Genomic DNA, 20,583 nt, shown 5'->3' with positions numbered 1-20,583 from the left:
CTTGTGGATGACCTATAAACAGGACTTCATCTCTGATGCCTCACAATTTAGGGAAAAAATTGTGCAGGTGCACAACAGCTACACTTAGCAGTGGTGGATCTTACTCTGTCTAGAAAAAAACTCCTTGGGTGAAGAACACCACACCTGTTTTTCAGTTGCACTGAAAGAAGATAAAATGGTAGTGTATAATTTAACATGCTCTTCCACTCTTCTAGGACACTTCCACAGTTCAGGGGTTCTCCACTGATGGAGCCAGTGGCTCCTCTGCATCTGGAAGATGGCCTTTCTGCATTGAAATCCACAGCATCACTTTCTAAACTCACCCATCCAGCTTGAAAAAGGGTCTTCCTCAAGCAAACACACTTTGTTTTTGTCCACCCTCACACCAGGCAAGTGTGGAGATAAAGTATTAGCACCGCAATTACCGAGCTGAGGGGGCTGTATACAGGAATAGACACCTCCCTGGTCACACTAAGTTTTCAGCTGAGCTCCAAGCAGAAGCTCTGCAAGTGGTTGGGATGTTCTGACAGGTGTTCCCAGCACCTGGTCCTTACCCAAAACCTCCCTTAGAAGCACACTTTCCACTCATGAGGACCTTGGTCTCAGTCCAAGTGTTCTTCCATAACTGAATGTGTTTGAGCCCAAAGCTTCTTCTTCTCCCTAAGCTTTTGCACAATTCGTAACTACAGCATGACAGTAGCTCTGACACTTCTGGAGGGCTAAGCAAAAGCACCTCTAACTCCCCGAAATGCTATTCTGGACAGGTTGAGCAGCCTCATTTCTTGTACGTGATCATCCTGCCTACTCAGCTGGCTATTAAATAATTAACTGAGGCAAAGGCTCCTTTCTGCCTGATGGAATGGGGCCTCAACTTTTCAGTGTGAAGCTCCTTTGTACTGAACCCAGTATGTCCTAGAAATCTTTCTGTGGGCAGTAATATAAACAGCAGAGATTAAAGGGTTTCATCTCTCGCTGTTAAAGGAAAACAAATACAACTGCTACAAACCATTTTGAGGTGATAAGGGATTTGGGGTGAGCAAAGCTGAACCCAGACTCCATGACCCCGTGGCATGCATCCAAGTGCAGCAAGAGGAAGCTCCAGCTGCCGGGCAATGGATACAAATTATTCAGGTCTTGAAGCTGAATCGCAACCCACCCCAGAAGGACACAAGCCCTGGCGCTGCAAGGCTGCATTTCAGAAGCACTGCACTCCATTCTATCTCCTGTTAGGAGTCTCTTCCACTCGTTTACCAGTGCTTAAAATCAGCTGCACAACTGAAGAGGTCGCATCGGAAGACAAGCAGCAGCTCCATTTAGTTTCAGGGGAACACTCAGTGCAGGAGGTGTCTGGCACCAGTCTGTGTGATTTTGGTCTTTCTCAGATGTTAAAAAAAATTGCCTATTGCTAAGATTCTTACCATTGATACTGATTTTCAACCACAGAAAAATATTCTCTACCTGGCTCCATCCTCAAACACAACCTAAGCAAAGGCCTTGTCCCACTGAAGTGAAGATGGTGCAAGTTCACAATCCCAAGTGAAATGTTCCCCTCCAACAACCACAGGACAACTACCTTAATCCTGGGTTTGAGCACAACCAAACAGTTGGATACCTCTATAAATGCACACACTCTGAACCTCTCATTTCCTCACGTAATTTAGTAGTTTTCCTAAACAGTTGGTGCTTCAAAAGAGCCTTAGTCTTCCTTCTCCTTGCTTTTAAGTTCCCCTTAATTTAGAATTCAGACATTTACACTTCTAGAATGGAAAAATTAAAGTTTGTGATCAGATGCTCAAGATACTCGTATACATCAGTAAATCAGGGGGCCATTAATTGTTACTACTGGTCTGTGCTGCCTATTTTCCCTGCTCCAAAGCCCACTGCTGGAGAACTGAAGCTGGTGCTCTTCCTGGCCAGGCATTCTCAGGTCCCCAAAGCAGCGCAAGGGTACTCTTCTGACACCTGCCCATTCGAAACAACTGATGGATTTGTAGTAAGAGAAACCCTCCCCACCTTCTTTGTCCTGCCCTCAAGATGAGGCTGACAAGGAAAGCTGTTGGAAGATTTTTTTGTCTTGACTTCTGGCACGGGAATCTCTGGACGTCTCATTCAACAGACACGCTGTATCTGCAACGCTCTCAGTTTTTCCTGATCTTTGCATCCAGTACCTTGGTGTTGTGGCTTCTGTCTTTTAACTACAGGGCTTTGATTTGTCATAAGGTGACAGAAAAGTGCTTTGTCCAACGTGATGTGAACCAGATTTCTGAGAGTCTTTGGAAAAAGATGCTCATTGGCATGGGTGACTAGACAAGGCCCAGCTGCTTCTGGACCATTAAAAACTCTCCCTCTGTAGAACAGAAAGGTGCACATATATTGCAAAAAAGAAACATATCAGAAGCCAAAGTTGCACGGTTTTCTTTGAATTTTTTCTACCTACTTTTCACACCTTTCTATTGAAAGAAATGGTTTACAGTATGGACACTTGCATAAAAAAAACCTCTGCTGGACAGCCTTATCTCAACCCCAAAGCATGTTAACTCAAGGTTGTTACCTCTCCTGCCTCCTTTCCTTAAACACTGGAAAACAAACAAAATACACAAAGGGCACATAGAAAAGCTTCGATGCAGTACATACAGGATAGATTTTCTGATTCACCTTCACTTTTTTGGTTTTCCACACTAAGAAATGTGTACAATTGTTGTATCTACATGAGTTGCCCAATTCTAACTGATGCAGGCTTCAAGACACGAGCTGCAGCATGGAAAACAGAAGTTATTTAAACTCTTCCACTCTCCATAAATGCAAAGGAAAACCTCAGCTGGCAGCCAGCATGCTGTAAGTACTGAGACTGTTCCTAAAACCCAAAAACCAGCCCCCAGCATGTATTGCTGTAGACACTTATCTGCCCTTCAAATTTGAATTGAAAAACCTTACATTTGAATGTTTTTAAATGTGCAGAAAGCACACAAGGTAAAGAGAAAACTGTTTTAACATGACACAGAGACTCATGATAATGCTCCCTCTGCATTACGTGGCTAAAGCTTCAGCCAACGGTGCCGGCTACATGACAGAAATACTCCATCAAGTCACTGCTATGGCTCTACAAAACTGTAAATGATTACAGAATAATGCCCTGCAATCAAAGAACAAAATGTGTGCTTCAGATTAATCACTTTCCAAGATGGGAAAGGAAAGATAGGCTTGAGAGATAAATCTGGCTGCGGTGTTTATGCAAGCGTATCATGCTCCTTAGTACTAAATGTCCCAGAACTTACAGAGGAAGTAAACAATGTGCTGGGGGGGTGTGTGGGGGGTGTGCGAGGGGTGTGCGTGTGCCCGTGCTCACAACTCAAAATAGGACAGCTTGTGAAAAATGCCCAACTTTCAGTTATGAAACACTAGCATTAGAAGTCACTTGATTGCCAGCTGGATTGCTAATGCCTGGGAAAACCTGAAACAAGGACCCGGGACCCGTTCAGATACAGCTGGCACTTCTCTTCAGCATTTCAATCTTCCCTATAAAACTCTACAAGGATGCCCACGGACTCCTGAGCCCTCTCCCCCATGCCGCCTGAGCAGATGTAGCAGACAGTGCATTCGAAGGCAGGGACCGCAAGCACTTCTGGTTGGGATTTACTTCTGGAAGCACACTCCAGCAACCTACATTTTCAGTGTCCCTCTAGCATATAATCACACTGCTTCTGGCTGCTTAGGCAATGCCAGCTTTCATGCATTCCTCTTTTTTGTGTAAACATATTTACATTTGTAACTCCTAACTGGCTTAACGCTACACAAGCATTTAGAGGAAAACTCAACCCGCACTTGAATTAAATGCAACACTCTGACAGTCCCTTGCAAACACAGTTAACTGACTGCAATGGGTGTGGGAGAGGCTGGTGACATGGATTTAGATGGGGGGCTGCATGGGTTCTTTGGCAAGCCCTTCTGCAAAAGCTCACTGTGGGCCACTGCCACAGCAGCCTGAATCTGCTTACGGTGATTCAACGCATTACAAAAAAGTTAGAAGATCTCCATGTTGAGAGTTTTAGTTGTCACCAATGGCTTTGGAGGAGGTCAAGGTACTATACCACAATTCCTCGTCTGAGGATGACCATTCCTTACCAAACATGCCTTTCCACACAGGAGCTAATAACAATTTCTAAAAAGCAAAAGCGAGATACAGTGACGGCATGCGCTGAAACGGCGTTGCATAACGGGAAAAGACTTCACAGAAACCAACTATTTGAGATCCCTCCTCCCTGAAAAATATCTGGCTCTGTATTAAAACCAATTAACAATAATCTACTAATAACAAGACCGTGATGTAGCTGCAAGGTTCCCCTAAGGCAAAATTCTGCCAATGCTTGTAATTGATTCAGCAATGTGCACCAGCTCAATGGCACAGGCGTCTCCAATTCTTGGGAACATTATATCCACTCTAATTCCCCCTGCAAGGTCACCACAACCATCAGAAAGTCCCCATACATGGTGACCCAGAGAGCTGTGACTGAACAGCTTTTATCAACAGCCCGGGAAACTGAAGCACTGCACCTGAAAGGCATCAGGTACCACAAGTGAATCCCTCAGCCCACCAAGCTGCCAAAATGGCTCAGGGAGCAGTGGTGGAGAACAAACTGCAGATTTCTCTTGCAGGGCAAAAAGCAGGACATGCTAGATTTGCCTTGGCACTATTTGCTGCCATGTGTGTTTGCATACATTTTATTGCAATGGAAAGAGGACAGGCCCCACTGCTACCTGATTAAAGTTTTGAACTTTATCACAAGGGAACAAGGGACTCATAACTACACAGTCTATGCATAAGCTCTGCAACAGGTCAATAAAAGGTTATTCACACCATTAAATGACTTGGTCTAGGTAGCACCAAGTCCACTTAAAGATGCCAACTGACTACGATAGAAGCTAAGTCACATCCAGTGAAAGCAGCAAAGGTGTCCATTTTTCCACACTTCAAGACAACACCTTGCAGTTTTAAGCAACAATTCAGCATGAGTTTCTTCAGACAACAAAAAACTGTGATCACCTTCCCACCTAGACGTCAAGGCATTTTACAAGAACTGTTAACAACTAGGCATGAAGTTAGCAGCAGAGGTAGAAGATAGAAGAAAAGCATGGAGCTATGTCAGGAAAAGTCAGCTATGTCTTTGCATTTTTCCAGTCTAAATCCACGAAGTCAGAGGGTTCCCACTAGAGTATGCAGAATATGGTGTGACCACGGACTATACACTTTTATGCCTTACGTACTGTCAGTGAAGAACTTGTATGTCTCCTCTCTTCTCACCGATAGGGAAGAAAAATGGAACAGCCCCTCAAAATGGAAATAAGAGCAATTACTCCACATACCATTAAATATTTTAGGGTAGCTCAGTAACCCTATGAACTGTACAATCTCAGATACTGTTTGATGCCAAAGTCAGGCCAGGGGAAATAAGAGATCCAATCCAAGTCTTTCTAAAGGCAGAACCCTTCATCTCTTACACAAACGAACAACCTCTCAGTGTTTGGTATCAGCAGAAGGAACAGGATTATCCAAATGACTAAGGATTTGCACACTGACAGCACCAGGACTGCTTACCTAAGGGTGGATTAGTTAAAAAATATAAACAATGTTCTAAATTATAGGTGGTGCTGTGAGCCCCACCTACACCTCTTATTGTCCAACACTTCCTACTACAAAACCCTGTTTGTTCACCGTCACTAATAACTTCGCAAACCTGAACTGAACTGGGATTAGAAACAGGATAAGTGGTCCAGGATAGACAAGACACAGGAAATATGTAATCCTGGGGCAGGGAGAAATGTGAAATGGGGAGCTGGACAGAAAAACAGACAAGCTGGACAAGCAGAACAGATATGAAAACCAGGAGGGGACAGACAGAGGAGTGGAAGATCACAGGAAAAAGAAGGAGAGATGCAAGAAGCAGGACTGCAGGAAAGGAGGCTGGGGTGAGATGACAGAATGTAAGGAGCTCAGGGAGGGGAGAAAATACAGAGCTGGGACAGTGTTCATCAGGGAAGCCTACGGATACTGGGGGGCAAATGACACACTGGGAAGGGCGTATTTCTTTACTCAGAGCTAAGTGCAACAAATATGGCACAGGGCCCACACAGAGAGCATGGGGGATGAGCTGAAACCCTGAGTACCGCTTGAAGCATCCAGCCTGACAAGAAGACTGGGGGTGGATAAATTGTGTGTGAGCTCCCTACTAATGACAGTGTCATAGCCAGCATGAGAAGTAATTTCAGGTATTAGAAGCAACTTTATTTCTGACATTTTGTACTTCCTGAGCACCTGCCTTTTATACTGAAACATTTTTTTCAGTGTAGATTTTTGTGTAAATAAAGAATGCTCTTATTTAGTAGTACTTTTGCCTGGCACTTTACTGAACAGCGAGAAATATCCATAGAGATACTCCAGTGATCTGCAGTTAGCGGTCAAGCCATGCGAATTCCTGGTAGCTACTAGAAAATGGGAAAAACCCATCAACTGGAAATGCTCAAAGCCACCCACTGCATCATGGTACTTCTAGGGAGAAAGCTGCTGGTCCTCCCAGTCTGTAACCACCTGAAAGAATTGGTAGTTTGGTACTTGATACAGTTTTCTGAAAAAAAATAAGGAAACGATCAGCTCTCCCTTAGGCCATGCAGAGCTGTTTTTTTTCAAACAAGCAAAAAACAAAACCAAAAAACCAAAACCAACCAACAACCATCCAACAAAAATGTCAAACCAGAAAGCAGGCACTCAAAACTGGACCAATTTAGTAAGATGTGATGATTCAACTAAAATTGAAGGAAATCTGTACTTAATTTCTCTAACAAGTCCTACCATACTGTTCAAGCAAAGTGTTTTTTCTTCAGGCTGAGAGGACACCAAAACCACACTATTTCTCAATTTACTACTTTTCCCCTCTTTTCCTTCAGTTAGAGAACATGGCCATTCCACACGCTTAGTACAAGCCTGAATAAAAATGACGTGTGAGAAGCTTTTGCCATGGTTAAGTCCTGACACAGCTGTTGGAAAAACCCAAAATGAACATTTTATCCTGGCCAAATCAGTGTTCTTTTCACTATTTATACTCTTGAATCCAGCAGCTGCAAATGACGCTACAGGTCATGCTGTCCAAAATGGACAAAGAATCTGAAGATCCTCTCAAGTTTTGAAGGCTTGTTTCTACTTCTGTTCTCCCTCTCAGTGCTTCACGGCACTGCAGCACCAATGCCAATTAGCTACAAGTTTAAGTAGGGTATCAAACTCTGGTCAGAACAGATTTTTCAGCCAAGATTTTCCATCTTTAAAAAAAAAAAAAAAAAAAAAAAAAGACTTTTTCGTGCTCTTATTTTTCAGCACCATCAGATCAACACTGGCTGTTCAGTTGATAATACCCCTCTTTATTTGAAATTATTTTTCTCTTTTCACCACCCACATTCATCTGGGACTTATTCAGCATTATTCTTCCTGACACTGGTCCAAAACAGCAAACCATTTCAGTAACAGCACAATAAGCAGAGAAGACCCTAACAGAGCTGCTTCGTCATCTAAGAATCCCCTTACACACTAAAAACAAAGTTGAAAAGCTTCTAAGGGGGCTAGATATAATTGTGTCTTTAACAGAACAACTTCTCCGGAATTTTACATTTGGCATCTGGCATTTTACAAGCAGAGAAACGCTTTTGCTGTACTTTGGCCTTCTGTCATCAGAGAGAGGTGGAGATTTATGGCCTTTCTCCTTCTAAACTAGACTCCTTCAGTGCCCTATTTTATATTCTTCCTGACAGGTCCCTATTTTGTATAAAGCAAAAAGGACTATTGTCACTGTGTTGTGTGGCAAAAGCCCTTTCCAGCTGAAAGAGAAAACTCCACCGAGTCAAGAAGCAGGATGTAACTTTGTGGTTAAAACTGTGAGGCTAAATTACTTTGCCCAGCAACATTAATTTCCAGCAGGATTTGATAAAATTTAATTCACTGTCCAGAAAAAGACTAAAACATTAAACATGTTATACTGAGAAAGTCAAAATAGGTCATTCAATCAGCCTTATTCCCCCTTCATTTCACACATAATACAAAGCAGTTAAGTAGTTTCTCTTGCAATTAGCATCATCTTTGTCTCCTTGATGTCTTAAAATACACTGGAGATATGAAGCTGCTCTGACTGTAACTGCGGTCCAGGCCCTGCTTCCCATCATCACTGACTCCTCAATAAATACACAGATGTGAAATCCTATCTTCAGTGATTTCAACCATGATAATTTTCTTTGGTTGTTCCAATTCCCTGGTCTGTAGTCTCAAACAATAGGCCTTTTCCCACTGATTGAAAAGGAGCACAGGTGTGCTCAGAGAGAACCCTAACATTTCCAGCTGCTAAGGCACATCCCACTCCATCTTCCAAACAAGAAGACCTGTTACCTGGCAGAGCCCTGAGGAAGGTGGGTTAGAAGCCGCCTCCCTGAGGAACGGCAGGGTTTTAAAAGATCCTTCCTGGATGTGAGAAGTCTGACATATGCTTCAAATGCATTTTAATTCAGAAAAATGTTGGAAAGATTTTATTTATGTTTCTAATTAGGTAAACAGTATGCTTCTTCCACCTGCTTTGAGCTACCCCACTAGGCCCAGTAGACATCAGATGTCTATGAACATACATCAGGTTGATTTACTCCCCGCTGCTAGCTCATAGAATCCTTCCTCCTCCCAGCCCCGTATGCCACTACCTTATGTCCTATACACTTCTCTTCCTTTTTGTAAGGAAAATGGCTTCACTATTGATTTTCAAGAACCTTCTTATGCACAGAGCTCGCTTGGCCATAGCTTTGCAAAGAACAGTTCCTCATAAAAGATTTCTCTCGTAACCAAAGCATGCAAACTTTCCAGTAAATTTTAATCAGAAGTATTCTTGCTGTGTATGAATCGAGATGTAAGAGCAATGGGGCAAGAAATAAATCTCAACATGCTATGGGAAGAGAAAATCACACTGTCAACATCATGATGAACACAGTAGTAGGTTCAGAGCTTTTGGCTGCTGCACAGACTAGACAGGAGGCCTCTGGCCGAATTCGTGCAGAACTCTGACATGGCTTCCATTTGTACCTCAAAGGTTTTAGACGTGGCCTGCTTACCTGGGACAGATAGGTGGATGAGGCTATGCAAAAGCAGAAGCTGCCTGAACAAAATCCACAAAATGCTTCAGAGTTTTCACAGCTCCTCAGTGGCATCATCATTATCGGTGCCAATGTTGCTCTTCTACAAAGGCATTGTAGGATCAGCAGCCTCCCATTGTAGGTCTTGATGAATACTTTAAGAAGCACCATTCACTCTGAAACCTGACATCTCAAACAAATGGTTTTGAGCTCCCACACACAGTGAAACTGTTAAGCACAATGGGTTGTGTTGCACAAAAACAGGGACAGCAGCTCTACATGTCTCAGCTTACAAGCATCTCAGGACACGACTTGAACTGGTGTCACCTTCTCCTACGAATTCTTGGAAAAAAACATTCTCTGAAAATTAGTCAAGGTCCACAGCAGTTTTCAAAACAAACAGTAGGTTACAGGCTTTCAGGAAACCACACCACTGCTCTCAGAATAAAATCAATCAGCAAAAAAGGTGCTAATGTGGGAGCCTGTGAGAGTCTCACAAAAAGACATTCTTTCTTGAGCACTGTTCTCACTTATCAGACGCCACATTTTACGTATTAAGCATATCTAGAACTAAATATATGAAACTGATAAATCCTCCATGAAGTACTAGCAAATATATTTACACAAGATTGGGGTTCACACAAAGTCAGAAACTTTTTATCTGGATTAAGTCTCGAACTTAAATGTACACTGCAAATTTCATGTGAGCAAATGGAGTTAACTTTGGTCACAATGTGTCTTTGGAGAGCTGAAATAGGTATTTAAAGACAAAGTGTGGAGAGAAAAAAAAAAAAAACAAATATAGCAGGATTTAAGAGGACTGACACCTGAGCATATATCAAGATAATTCAGTCCACATTTCAGTTAAAACAAAGATGGCCCTGGAATTCAGCCCATGTCCTAAAATTATTTCTTTGAAATAATACATTTATTCTTCTGTATCCTATTTTAGAAAAAAGTGTAGAAACCAACATGGTACAGTGTGAGAAAAAACTGAGTTATAAGGGCAAATTGTCTACAGATTCAGAGGTACTGGCTGTATAGACTAGGAGAGTAGCTTGTATTAGAGTATTATTAGGTATTTAATATATTTTTAAACAAAGCTTTGTTTATTCAAGTGTAACACTATTACTAACATTCCCTGGTCATGCTCAGTCCTCACAGGGAGCCCATGCTCAGCTGCAATTGGAATTTTAACCATTGCTGGCTTGAGTCTGTCTTGCACTAACGCAAATGCGTGATGCTGCAGCATCATAAGAGAGCCTCGATGATGCTTTAAAGTGGCCTTTAGCAAGGATGAGATTCAGATGCCCTCTTCACTTCAGCTACGCATGAAAGTTGCACTGTCATAAACTGGGCTGCAAACTGCAAACCAGTTTCCATTCCCACTCCGAAGTGAGCAGTCACAGCAGCCAGGAGGCAAAGTGAAGCCCAAGCAGACACGTGCCGACGCTTTTGGGTGCTCCTCTATCTGTCCTCCCACAGCAGACCGTCATCTGTCCTCATCAGTCTTCCGACTTATCTGCTGTCTCCCACTCCTCTGGGGTTGGGATAAGCAGATGTTACTTCCACGTTCAAGTGCTGGCAAGCAGCCCGGACTTGCCCTTTTCTGCTCACGTGACTCAGGAGTCAGCAAACCTACTGAAAATTTTTTCCTAGGACTGAGTCCCAGGATTGCCATGGCCTCCACTGCTCCCTAGAGAGAGATGAAGATCTTGGATAAACAGGGATGAGGAGGCAGACTGGCCTGAAGACACTGCAACGCTGAGGGCTGGGTTACGAGCGGCCCCCAGGCAGACCCATGGCACAACAGAGTGTGAAGGCAGCCTGAGAGGTAGGCGTCAAAGGAGAAAAATGGGTCCCTTTGACAGCACTCCTGCCTCCTGCCCTCATTCTGAAGCTCTCAACCGGGTTTTGGTGTGGAGACGTCAGCAGAGACCCACTCTTTACCTCAGCACGGGCAGTGGATGAAGGGACGCAGAGGTGGCGCGATCCAGTGACTCACGCCCTGGAAACGCACCTGACCGCCGGCAGCACTCCGGTGTACAGCAGCCCTGGGTTGCACAGGGAGAGCCCCACACCTACTGCTGGTAGCCTCCTGCCCCCCAAGACTGGAGACAACACACTGTCAGTGCTGCACATTATCTTCCTTGCTTCAAAGTGGACCTTCCTCCATCAGTTCCTCTGGCAATGATCCATGGGCTGCCTCTCCCCTTCTGTCCCAGCACGCACAGCCCTTCCACACCCCTTTACACGTAGCAAGTGGTAACTTCACCATCAGGGAAAAATTATAAAGAAAAGCAAAATAATACCCTGCCAAATAAACATGTTCAAGTGAGAACCCACCATTCCACAATTCAGCTCTAAACTACGTAGGATGTTGCAATAGAGCAAGCAATCCATTCAATCTGCTAGCACGAGTCTTTTATAAGAGCTAATTTTCACAAGACATTTCTTTACCTGTACAAATCCCCAGAAAGGCATTTCTCTGTCAGTGAAATCTTACAAACGTGCTTGAGATCAGTAAAAGTATTTAAATAGCCTTTATTTTTACTAGGTAACAGTGTACAGATAAAGAAAATTGCTCCAGTAAGCAAAGTCCAGGTAGGACACACACACACAGAATTACTGACAAGACGTCAATGCTATTAACTCCTGACCTCCCTCAAATTACCTCAAATTAATAGCAGCATTATGAGCACATCAGCCCTTGAACAAATGTGCAAGGGGGGTGGGGCTCAGAAAAGGACTCTGGCTTTGCAGAGTAAAAGGGGCTCCTCCTGGACCTCACAGCCACACACAGCACCAGGAGGAACCACTCCGGCAAAAAGCAATGGCGACACTGCAATGCTCCTCAGTCCCACTGGAAGGCAGCTCCCTTGCTATTTCACACCAGGGATGAGGCAGAGCACTAATGCAACTTGTTCCCTTACATTGCCCTGAAACTGCTTTTCATCAGTCCTGTAGCCTAATTTTCTCCAAGCTGTATCCTCAGCTGAAATGCAGTCATACTGTGCCACACATGCTCTGCACAACCACCAGCCAGCACCTCATGCACCATGGAAGCCCTCCCAGTGGTGTTACAAAGGGAAGGATGTAGAAGGTGAAGTAGGACCTGACATCCTGGGAGTCTCCCAAGACAGGAATGAGAAACAGGGGGATGGGAAATTGAGGAATGGATTTTTTTTTTTTTTAATATTGATAGAACAAGTGCTCTCTGCTTTTTAATCCTCTCATCTCACAGGTTTTAGACCAGTGATCTGTGACAACCCTTGCCCAACACATTGCCCAGGAGACAACTTAGGTAACGTAACTGGTGAACACAGCAAGACATAACCTGCTGTGGCTGCAGACCACGCTGCACTCCAGCAGTGGCCTCCCCTCAAAGTCTGTGGGAGCCTCAAGGTCCATCATCCTCAACCACATAAAGCTGAAGACACCCTCCCTGCAGGGCACCAGTGTGCCCCAGCAACTCCTAAAAACCCCCTCCAGCCTTGCACACCTGAGCTTTTCCTACCCCTCCACCCCAAACAGGGGCTGGGGTCACATCACTGCAGGGCTCCAGATGTTCCTACAGTTCCTCTCAAGCTGAGGAGCATGGCTCTTTCTCTGCTGCCTCAAATGGACGAACAAGAGCTGTACCCACCACCAGCAAAAAATGCTTGGAAACACGATGGCTTGCTTGGGAAGCTAAGCCGTTGTCAAATAAATGTCAAATACACATGGGGAAGGAGTTGGTGCCTGTCAGTGGTGCAGTCATATCCCACAAGCACAACTGGAACATCAGGAAACTGGTACAGCCGCGCACAAGCATAGGATATCCCATCCTGACTTCATCTGAAGCAAGTTAGAACAAAACATCTCACTCTGAAGGAAAATCCCCTTCTGTAGACAAGCCACTTTTTAATAATAAGTGTTAAATGGACTATTCAAGCAGGTAATTAATGTTAATTAACATATGTCAGGCCATAAATTGGCTAAATGCACCTCATTTTCCAAGCTTAGTGTGTGGCAATGCTCAGGAAATTGTAACAGAACAGTCTAAGTTTGTAGAAACACAAAAAAAGAGCAAATAAAAGGTTAAGTATAATCTTCACTTAACTCATGGTGTGCTGAGCCAGCAATACCAAAAACTGCATAACTATGCATATTACTTCAACACTTCATTTTGCTCCTGAACCGCTGCACTACACACATATTGTCAGCCCCAAGAAAAGCCACAAAAAAAACCCACAAAAACAAAAACAAAACAACAACAACAAAAAAAACACAACCAAAAAAAAAAAAAAAACACAACCAAAAAAAAACACCCTGCAGCTCCCTGAGCCCTGTGTTATCAGGCAGGCTTTTCTCAGGATCCTTGCTACATGCTATGGGACCTGGATGTGCCTCCTGTCCCAGGACCTGCAAGGCCTGTGGCCCGTTTTCAGAGCTGACTTGGGAACCACAGCTTACCACGGCAAGGGGAATGAAAACAGCGGCAGGAGGATGCTCAGAGCTTGCCCTTCTCCAGAGAGAGTGCCTCAAAACGTGGAGGGCCTCCTGCCTCTAGAACATTGCCATTTTGTAACCCTGCCCTTGGGCATGTTTTCTGTGACAGAGATAGTAACAAGGGTTTTAAAAAAGTGGGAGAGAAACAAGAACATGCAGAGACTTCAGTCTAAGTAGCAACTTGCATTTGGAAACACTTTCAATTTCTTCCTTGGCAAGCCGCCACTACACCAAGACCCATTTTAATTGCATTGCAAATAAAGAACAATCCTCACAAAAGATTTTTCCATACTTCCACGCAAACTAGCTGGCTGCCAAAATCTAGCAGGGCACCTTTAGGAGGCTGCCACCTAGAGAAATGCTTTGGCTGTTTATCCTCAGTTTTCCCTTATCTCCAAGACAATCCCTTCGGCCTCCCTTTGAACCCAGCACACGCACGGTAATTTTCTGGGGTGGTTTCATACTTGTTCACCCCATCCACCCCAGGCAAGCTGGCTGAAAACCACCCAGCCGCTGCAGGGGGACACTGGGAGTGGGGAGAGGGGAAGCTGCCCCAGTGCTGCCTGCCTTCTGCAAGGGACACCACCGACTCTGGGTTTCTACTTTGTCCACGTCAGCACAAAGAGCTTTCACAAAACCACCCAGCTAACCCTAATCACTCGCCTTTCTAAATGCACCAGCACGTGCCCAGCCTCCCCTAATCTCCCAGGATTACAGCAAAGTAGTGTAGCACCACCAAAATGACCCGAATACAAAATGGCCTCGCATGTAAGACATCGCTTGCTTCACCAGGACAAAACCAGGCAGAGGGTGGACATCCCAGACCAGCAGTGCCAGGAGATCTCTCCTCCACAGCCTAAAAGTCTCAGACAATGTTTGTTCAAGCCAATACAATGGATACAAATGCCATTAATGTGATTTAATTTTTATTATCATTAACAGTGTACTTTCAAGCAAACAGGTAAGTGTAAGAGCTAACCCCCGACTCTCAAGCTTCCTATTTTGAATATGCTCAAATATTGGCACTAATAAACCTATTACAGACAATGTCGATGATGCATGACTGTTTTAGGTAACCTGTCTCTGAAGAACTGAGGAACATTGATTTGGGTATTTATCACGCAGCTCTACCTGACAGCAATACTATCCAGCATCGTTTACTGGAGGTTTCCCATTCACATCAAAAGTTAAGTTTCCCAGAGCCTGTGACTCTTTGCAGCTGATGACATTCAGCAAGGTGATGTGTTTATGTCTGCATTTAACAAGTCCTTCAGCAGAGGTGCTCCTCACTGTCACACTGTGCATCAAACAATGTCAATGATTCTGGGTGAGCTACTCGGTCTCTCTCTTACTGCTCTAATAGCTGTCACCTGCATGCACGAGCTGGGTAAAAGTGAGATCTTTGATGTACATTGCAGATATGAAATAATAATGTGCACTAATATCTACATATGGTTTCTACTGAAAAGTTTAAAAAGTCATTTGTTACTGTGATACTCAAGTATACTCCTCTTTGATGCAAGAACCTTATTATCTAGTGGTTTCAACCGCTGGAACCACACATCTCTCCACGTTGCTCAGCACAAAATTCACTTACAGATGTTACTGAGTATTTTGTTATAGGACAACATAGTAAGGCTTTGATCAGGTAAGATGCTTAAGCAGTAAGTTTAAGCACACAAGTAATCCCAGTGAAGTCCCAAGGATCCATGCACGTGCTTAAACCTGTGCTCTCTTTGGCAGATGAAAACTTTAAATAATCAGGCTACAGTTTGTAACCCAAACCCTTCTGTACAGATGAACAAGGCAACTCAAAATATATGTTAAAAAAAGAAAAGTAAGAATACAGTAGAAGGCTGGAAAAAATATTCTTGTTTGCAGTTAATGGGGAAACAGAATCTTTAAAAAAAATAATAATAATACTAAAAAAGACAGTAGAGGAAAAAAAAGAAACTGATGCGCATTCCAGTTTTATGTTGCCACTCCTGATAAAGACATCGAGTGCCACGCTGAGAAAGGAGAAATAGAAACAGAGACTGGTATTGCTTCGTTCTCACATCCTTTGCAAAAACATGATAAAAAAATTCCGACACATCTTATGTATCAGCATCTGGCTAGCAGATATAGACATCTGTCTACATTGCTGGCAAATTTCTCAAGCCTTTTCAAGTCTCAAAAATTAGAGAAGAGACTCGTGAATTTGCTACACCAAAGGGACTGCAGCCCTTCGGTACGTACTGGCCAATAAAACATGGTGAGGAATGAGAGAATGTCCATGCACGAAGTTTACAAAGATCTCCCCTTCAAAGTTAATATCCCAGCAGCTAGTGTTTTTCTTTCATGGGGAAGATGAATGCAACAGGTGTAAAACAAAATAGGCTTCTGATATGAAAAACAAATCAGAGCAAATGAGCTGCACTGAATTTGGGAATTGCTGGTATCTGTGTATAAAGGATGAGATTCATAGTCTTGCCATACCGCTTGACAAAGAGGAAAATAGTCCCCCTAGTGTACTCTTCATGCAGAAAAGTCTGTTTCACAAGATAGTGCTACAAGAAATTACAAAATAACATTCCGGGAAGAGATATGGAACTACTTAAGCTATAGAGAAACCGGGCACCTCTACTGTACACACGGACACAAGGGTGTTTCAGTTTTCTATTTCAGGATCGTTAAGTGGAGTGCTGCACCCTAAATATTTGAAGGGTAGAACTTGCTTTTTAAGTCAGCACACTAGTTTTGTGACTGCAGGATATCGATAGGGTAACAGATACCTGAATTTGGAAAGACAGATAGAGCTGGTCATGGAGGAGCTCTGTTGAAGTAAGTTCCGGGAACAGTCACCTGGCATAGTGCATTTCACAAGGGTGAAACCAGCTCACCCTCAGATCTTTTCCCCACTCCACTGTTCATAAATACAAACACTGACCCTCCCAAAGTATTCAAGACGGAAGCTGATATTGAAACACGCATCAAAACCCTCTACAGTGGTTTGGAAGTGTACGGGATTCTACCAAACCAGGCTACCCTTGGTACACAACGATGTCCAGAGCATGCCAGCTCTACAGCGATGCACCATAAACTACTGCCCTAGTTAGCTGTCAGGCACTATTAGGTTAACCAATGTCCCACTGGGGCCACGGGGAGGGGTGAGCAAAGAAGATTGTTGGGGGGGGTGTATTGGGCAAACCTTATCTGAATTAGCGGAAACGTAATNAAAAAAAAAAAAAAAAAAAAAAAAAAAAAAAAAAAAAAAAAAAAAAAGTGATAGTTGTAACTTTCATTTATAGCTCTTAAAATAATTGTTTTGAGGAATATAATCTCAGTTATGTTTACGGATTATGGCATTCAGTACATCTCACTGAAAACAGTATTAGTATTTCATATATAATAATATGTAAGATAATAAGACCAAGTTCTCTTCTTCTCTTTGTTTATAATAACAGTTTTCCCACTCAGTGCCAAAGCAGAATATCATTAAATAGGCTTGCTGCCTTCAACAACGAACTTAGCTGTGTAAAAATATTCTAAATTAGGACCAAAAAAAAAAAAAAAAGACTTCTAATACAGAACTATCTTCTGTTCATTTAAAGTCTCGGTGTAACTAGCAACCTGAAAAGTCTAATGTGAAAAGCTGACATTGGTCCCTGAAAAGCTGTATTCATTACCTGTAAGGGAAACAAAGATGATAATAACATATAATGTGTTTTAGCATCAGGAGACTAAGATGGAGTCTCTATTTAAGAGTGTTGCCTCTGCACAAACTAATCTGCGTTCCAGCCTAGAAGCTGAAATACTCCTCTTTTGAATGTATATGCATACTTTAAAAGAAACTCTACCACTGCCAAGGAATTAAATTTTGCAGTTTTTGATGCCTGGCAAATTATTAGCTCCTGACCTTCCCTTTGCCCCTTCCAGTATGCCCCTACCACGCACGCACAACTGCACCCACCATTAACACGATCCAGCACTTTACCCTAACTTCCAGAAACAGTTCGCAGTCATTAAGAGGCAGAATTTTCTGCTACCAGTCTGCTTGCATCTCCTGAGAAAGGTCATCCTAAAGGCTTGTGAGAAACTTCTGAACTAAATTATATCAGAAGAATCTCAAGGGATCCAAGTTTTTAACATTTTAATTAGCTCCAAGTACCAGTTAATGCTGCTCAGCAAAGGAATCAATATCAAATTAACAGTATAAATTGTCAGAAAAATTGTGACTGTATTAAGGATACTAATCAATGTAAGCACTTCACATTATGGCCCAGATCCTGCTTCTGCTTAAGTGAAAGGGAGTTTTGCCACCAAATTCAGAAGAAACAGTGTCAGCCCCATTGTTCAATGTCTCCATTTGAATTGGGGATCAAAAATTTACTGAAAACTCAAAGTACCAGATAAAAAGGCTGGATTTGTCATAGCATCTGACATCTAAAGCCACTGCTTCTGCGTGAAACCAAACAACTTACGAAGGCACGAGCTGTCTTTGGAAGATGTAACCCTTTATCACACTCCATGTTGCACTTGTAAAGTCAGATCAAAATCCAACACCTAATACAGACGCAAAAGCTGCAAAAAGGATCTGTGGTTTTAAAAGCCTTGTCTTGAACCAGCAACCGCACGGATAAACTTTGTGTTTATCTTTTCCCCACCCTGAGACAAGTCTGTCAGTGAAATGCTTCCTTTACCGTGCCTCATTTGGCAGGTAAAAATCATACAGCTTCACTTCAATTCTTAACAGCAAGTCCTACTCAGGCACCAAATACGAGACAGGGCTCCTAGTACAGAACCTGCTTGAAATGTTTTATCTATACAGTATTTCTGACCAATTTCAATACTGTAAGTTATCACATGATCTAGAGCTAGAGAGATTCAAAATTGATTTCTCTGTAAAACAATAGAAGTTCCTGGCAAATTTGCCTTCAGCCATCCATTCAAAAACTCGGTGTCAGATGCTGCCAGTATCGGTCCTCAGCAGCAACTGAACCATACCGGGATTTCCTTCTGCAAACAGTATCGACATCAAGCAGCACCTGCATTTCTGTAGAGCTGCAAGTACGTGACATTTCAGCGTCCAACAGACACTAGTAGATGGACATGGTAAAGGAGGAGAGAAAAAAAGCAGTTCAGGAAATCACTTCAATGTGCTTTACGTGCAGCACCAGCTTCTGGTAGGCCTTATTAGACTTTGTCTTGAGGGTAAAACCTTGTCTGCCTGCAACGTGCTTTTGCACGCGCTGAGTAAACAAGCCACAAAAACAGATTATTTTTTTTTTCCTCACTTATTAAAACGGCATAATCTTAGCTGCTCACTGTCGCAGTGCTGGACAGAAAATGCTGGACTATCAGTAGACGGTGCCCTCATAACGCTGGCACTGCAGGATTCGCAAACCAAGCATTCCTGTGGCTGAACAGCAAATAACTCCAAGCTTTGATTAACTTTATGAAGAAATGTCAAGACCCGAATTTCCCTCTATTGCCTTTGAGGAACGCGTGGGGAAACCACTGGGGTTTTTCTTGACAAAAATAACAGAGTCGTTCTGTATTTGAGCTTTTGAAACCCAGACTGACCATGCATAAAAGTAACTCTGCTTATTTCCAAAATGAGTTACCAAACGTAAATTTAAAAAAAAAAAAAAAAAAAAAAAAAAAAAAAAAAAAAAAAAAAAAAAAAAAAAAAAAAAAAAAAAAAAAAAAAAAAAAAAGGCAGAAAACACTCACACCTTAAAAATATTTTTTCCCCTCTCTCCTTCTCTTCCTCTGCTTATGTACTTGTGCACCAGAGACGCCAGCTCCGTTCCAGCGTCTCCCCAGCCCCTCGAGTCAGGAGCCCTCACCGATTGCATATAGCAACAGGAAAGAGACAAAACTTTTCGTACCCCCTCCCTTAAATAAAGCAAAGGCGACAGGGCGACCACCAGCAGCAGGGCCAGCACCAGCGCCTGGTCGGCTGCCGTCGGGGACAGCCCTCCGACACCCCGCTCCGCTCCGCATCCTCCGCGGGCAGCACGCCCGTCGGGGCGGCGCGGCGAGTCCGCCGCGGCCCCGGGATCCCGCCTCACCTTCCAGCCGGCCGAGCTGTTGCTGTCGCCCTTGTCCTTGAAGTAGGGCACGCAGCGGACCATCCAGTCGTAGATCTGGGAGAGGGTGAGGCGCTTCTCCGGGGAGCTCTCGATGGCACGGGTGATGAGGTCGGCGTAGGAGAGGTTGCCCCACGCGTTGCGCCGCGACGAGCACTTCCTCGGCGCCGCCGCCGGGCCCCCGCTCAGCCCCCCGCCGCCCGCCGCCGCCGCTCCCCCCGGCGAGAGGCTCGGCCCCTCCGGGCCGACTCCGGGCAGCGGGGCCAGCAGCCGCGCTGCCTCCTCCGGCACGGCGGAGGCTGCCGCCGTCGCTTCTCCGCCCGCCAGGGCCGCGCTGCCGACGGTCATGGCCGAGCCGCCCCCCTCCTCCTCGTCGTCCTCCTCCTCGGGGATCATGGAGGCGGCGTCGGCGGTCGGCTCGCCGGCGGGCTTGGCTGGGCTGGCCTGCAGCTCGGGCCTCTGCAGGGGCCAGGTACAGGAGCGCGGGCGGCTCTGCGGCTCGAACTCGGGGTCCAGCTCCACGTCCAGGGGCGAAAGCGGGGCGGGGGGCGACGCCTCTGCCATCTTGGCCTCCCCCGCGGGCGGCTGCGGGGCGCTGCGACGGGGCGGGCGGGCGGCCGCCGACCCCGCTCCTCCTCCGCCGCCTCCTCGGTGCCGACGAGAGCCTAGCAGGCGGAGGACCGCCGGGCCGGCATGCCGCGCTCCGCTAAGGGCTGGCCGGCTCTCCGCTGCGCCCCGAGCCCCGCTCCCCGCAGGCGATGCGCACGCCGGAGCTGCGAGCGGGGAGAGAAAAGGGGAGGGAGAGATAAAAAAAAAAAAAAATCAGATTAGAAGCCGGAGCAGCCGCGCAGGGCGGGCAGCGCGGGCC

At 44.6% G+C, this 20,583-nt stretch overlaps 1 protein-coding gene across 1 annotated transcript in view; it reads right to left on the bottom strand.

The window, feature by feature from the left end:
- The window catches only part of FOXO3 (forkhead box O3), an 87,058-nt gene extending 66,622 nt beyond the window's left edge, over positions 1-20,436 (bottom strand). Inside the window, exon 1 of the mRNA XM_027895505.1 lies at positions 19,698-20,436. Within this exon, the coding sequence (XP_027751306.1) occupies positions 19,698-20,279 (582 nt within the window). The 5' untranslated portion in view covers positions 20,280-20,436. The remainder of the gene's footprint in view (positions 1-19,697) is intronic.
- Positions 20,437-20,583: the final 147 nt, after the last annotated feature.

Source organism: Empidonax traillii, unplaced genomic scaffold, assembly GCF_003031625.1.
Source record: "Empidonax traillii isolate 1590-97213 ecotype Southwest subspecies unplaced genomic scaffold, ASM303162v1 scaffold16:size2589160, whole genome shotgun sequence".
NCBI classification, from domain to species: domain Eukaryota; kingdom Metazoa; phylum Chordata; class Aves; order Passeriformes; family Tyrannidae; genus Empidonax; species Empidonax traillii.
This window is presented reverse-complemented; position numbering and strand designations above follow the sequence as displayed.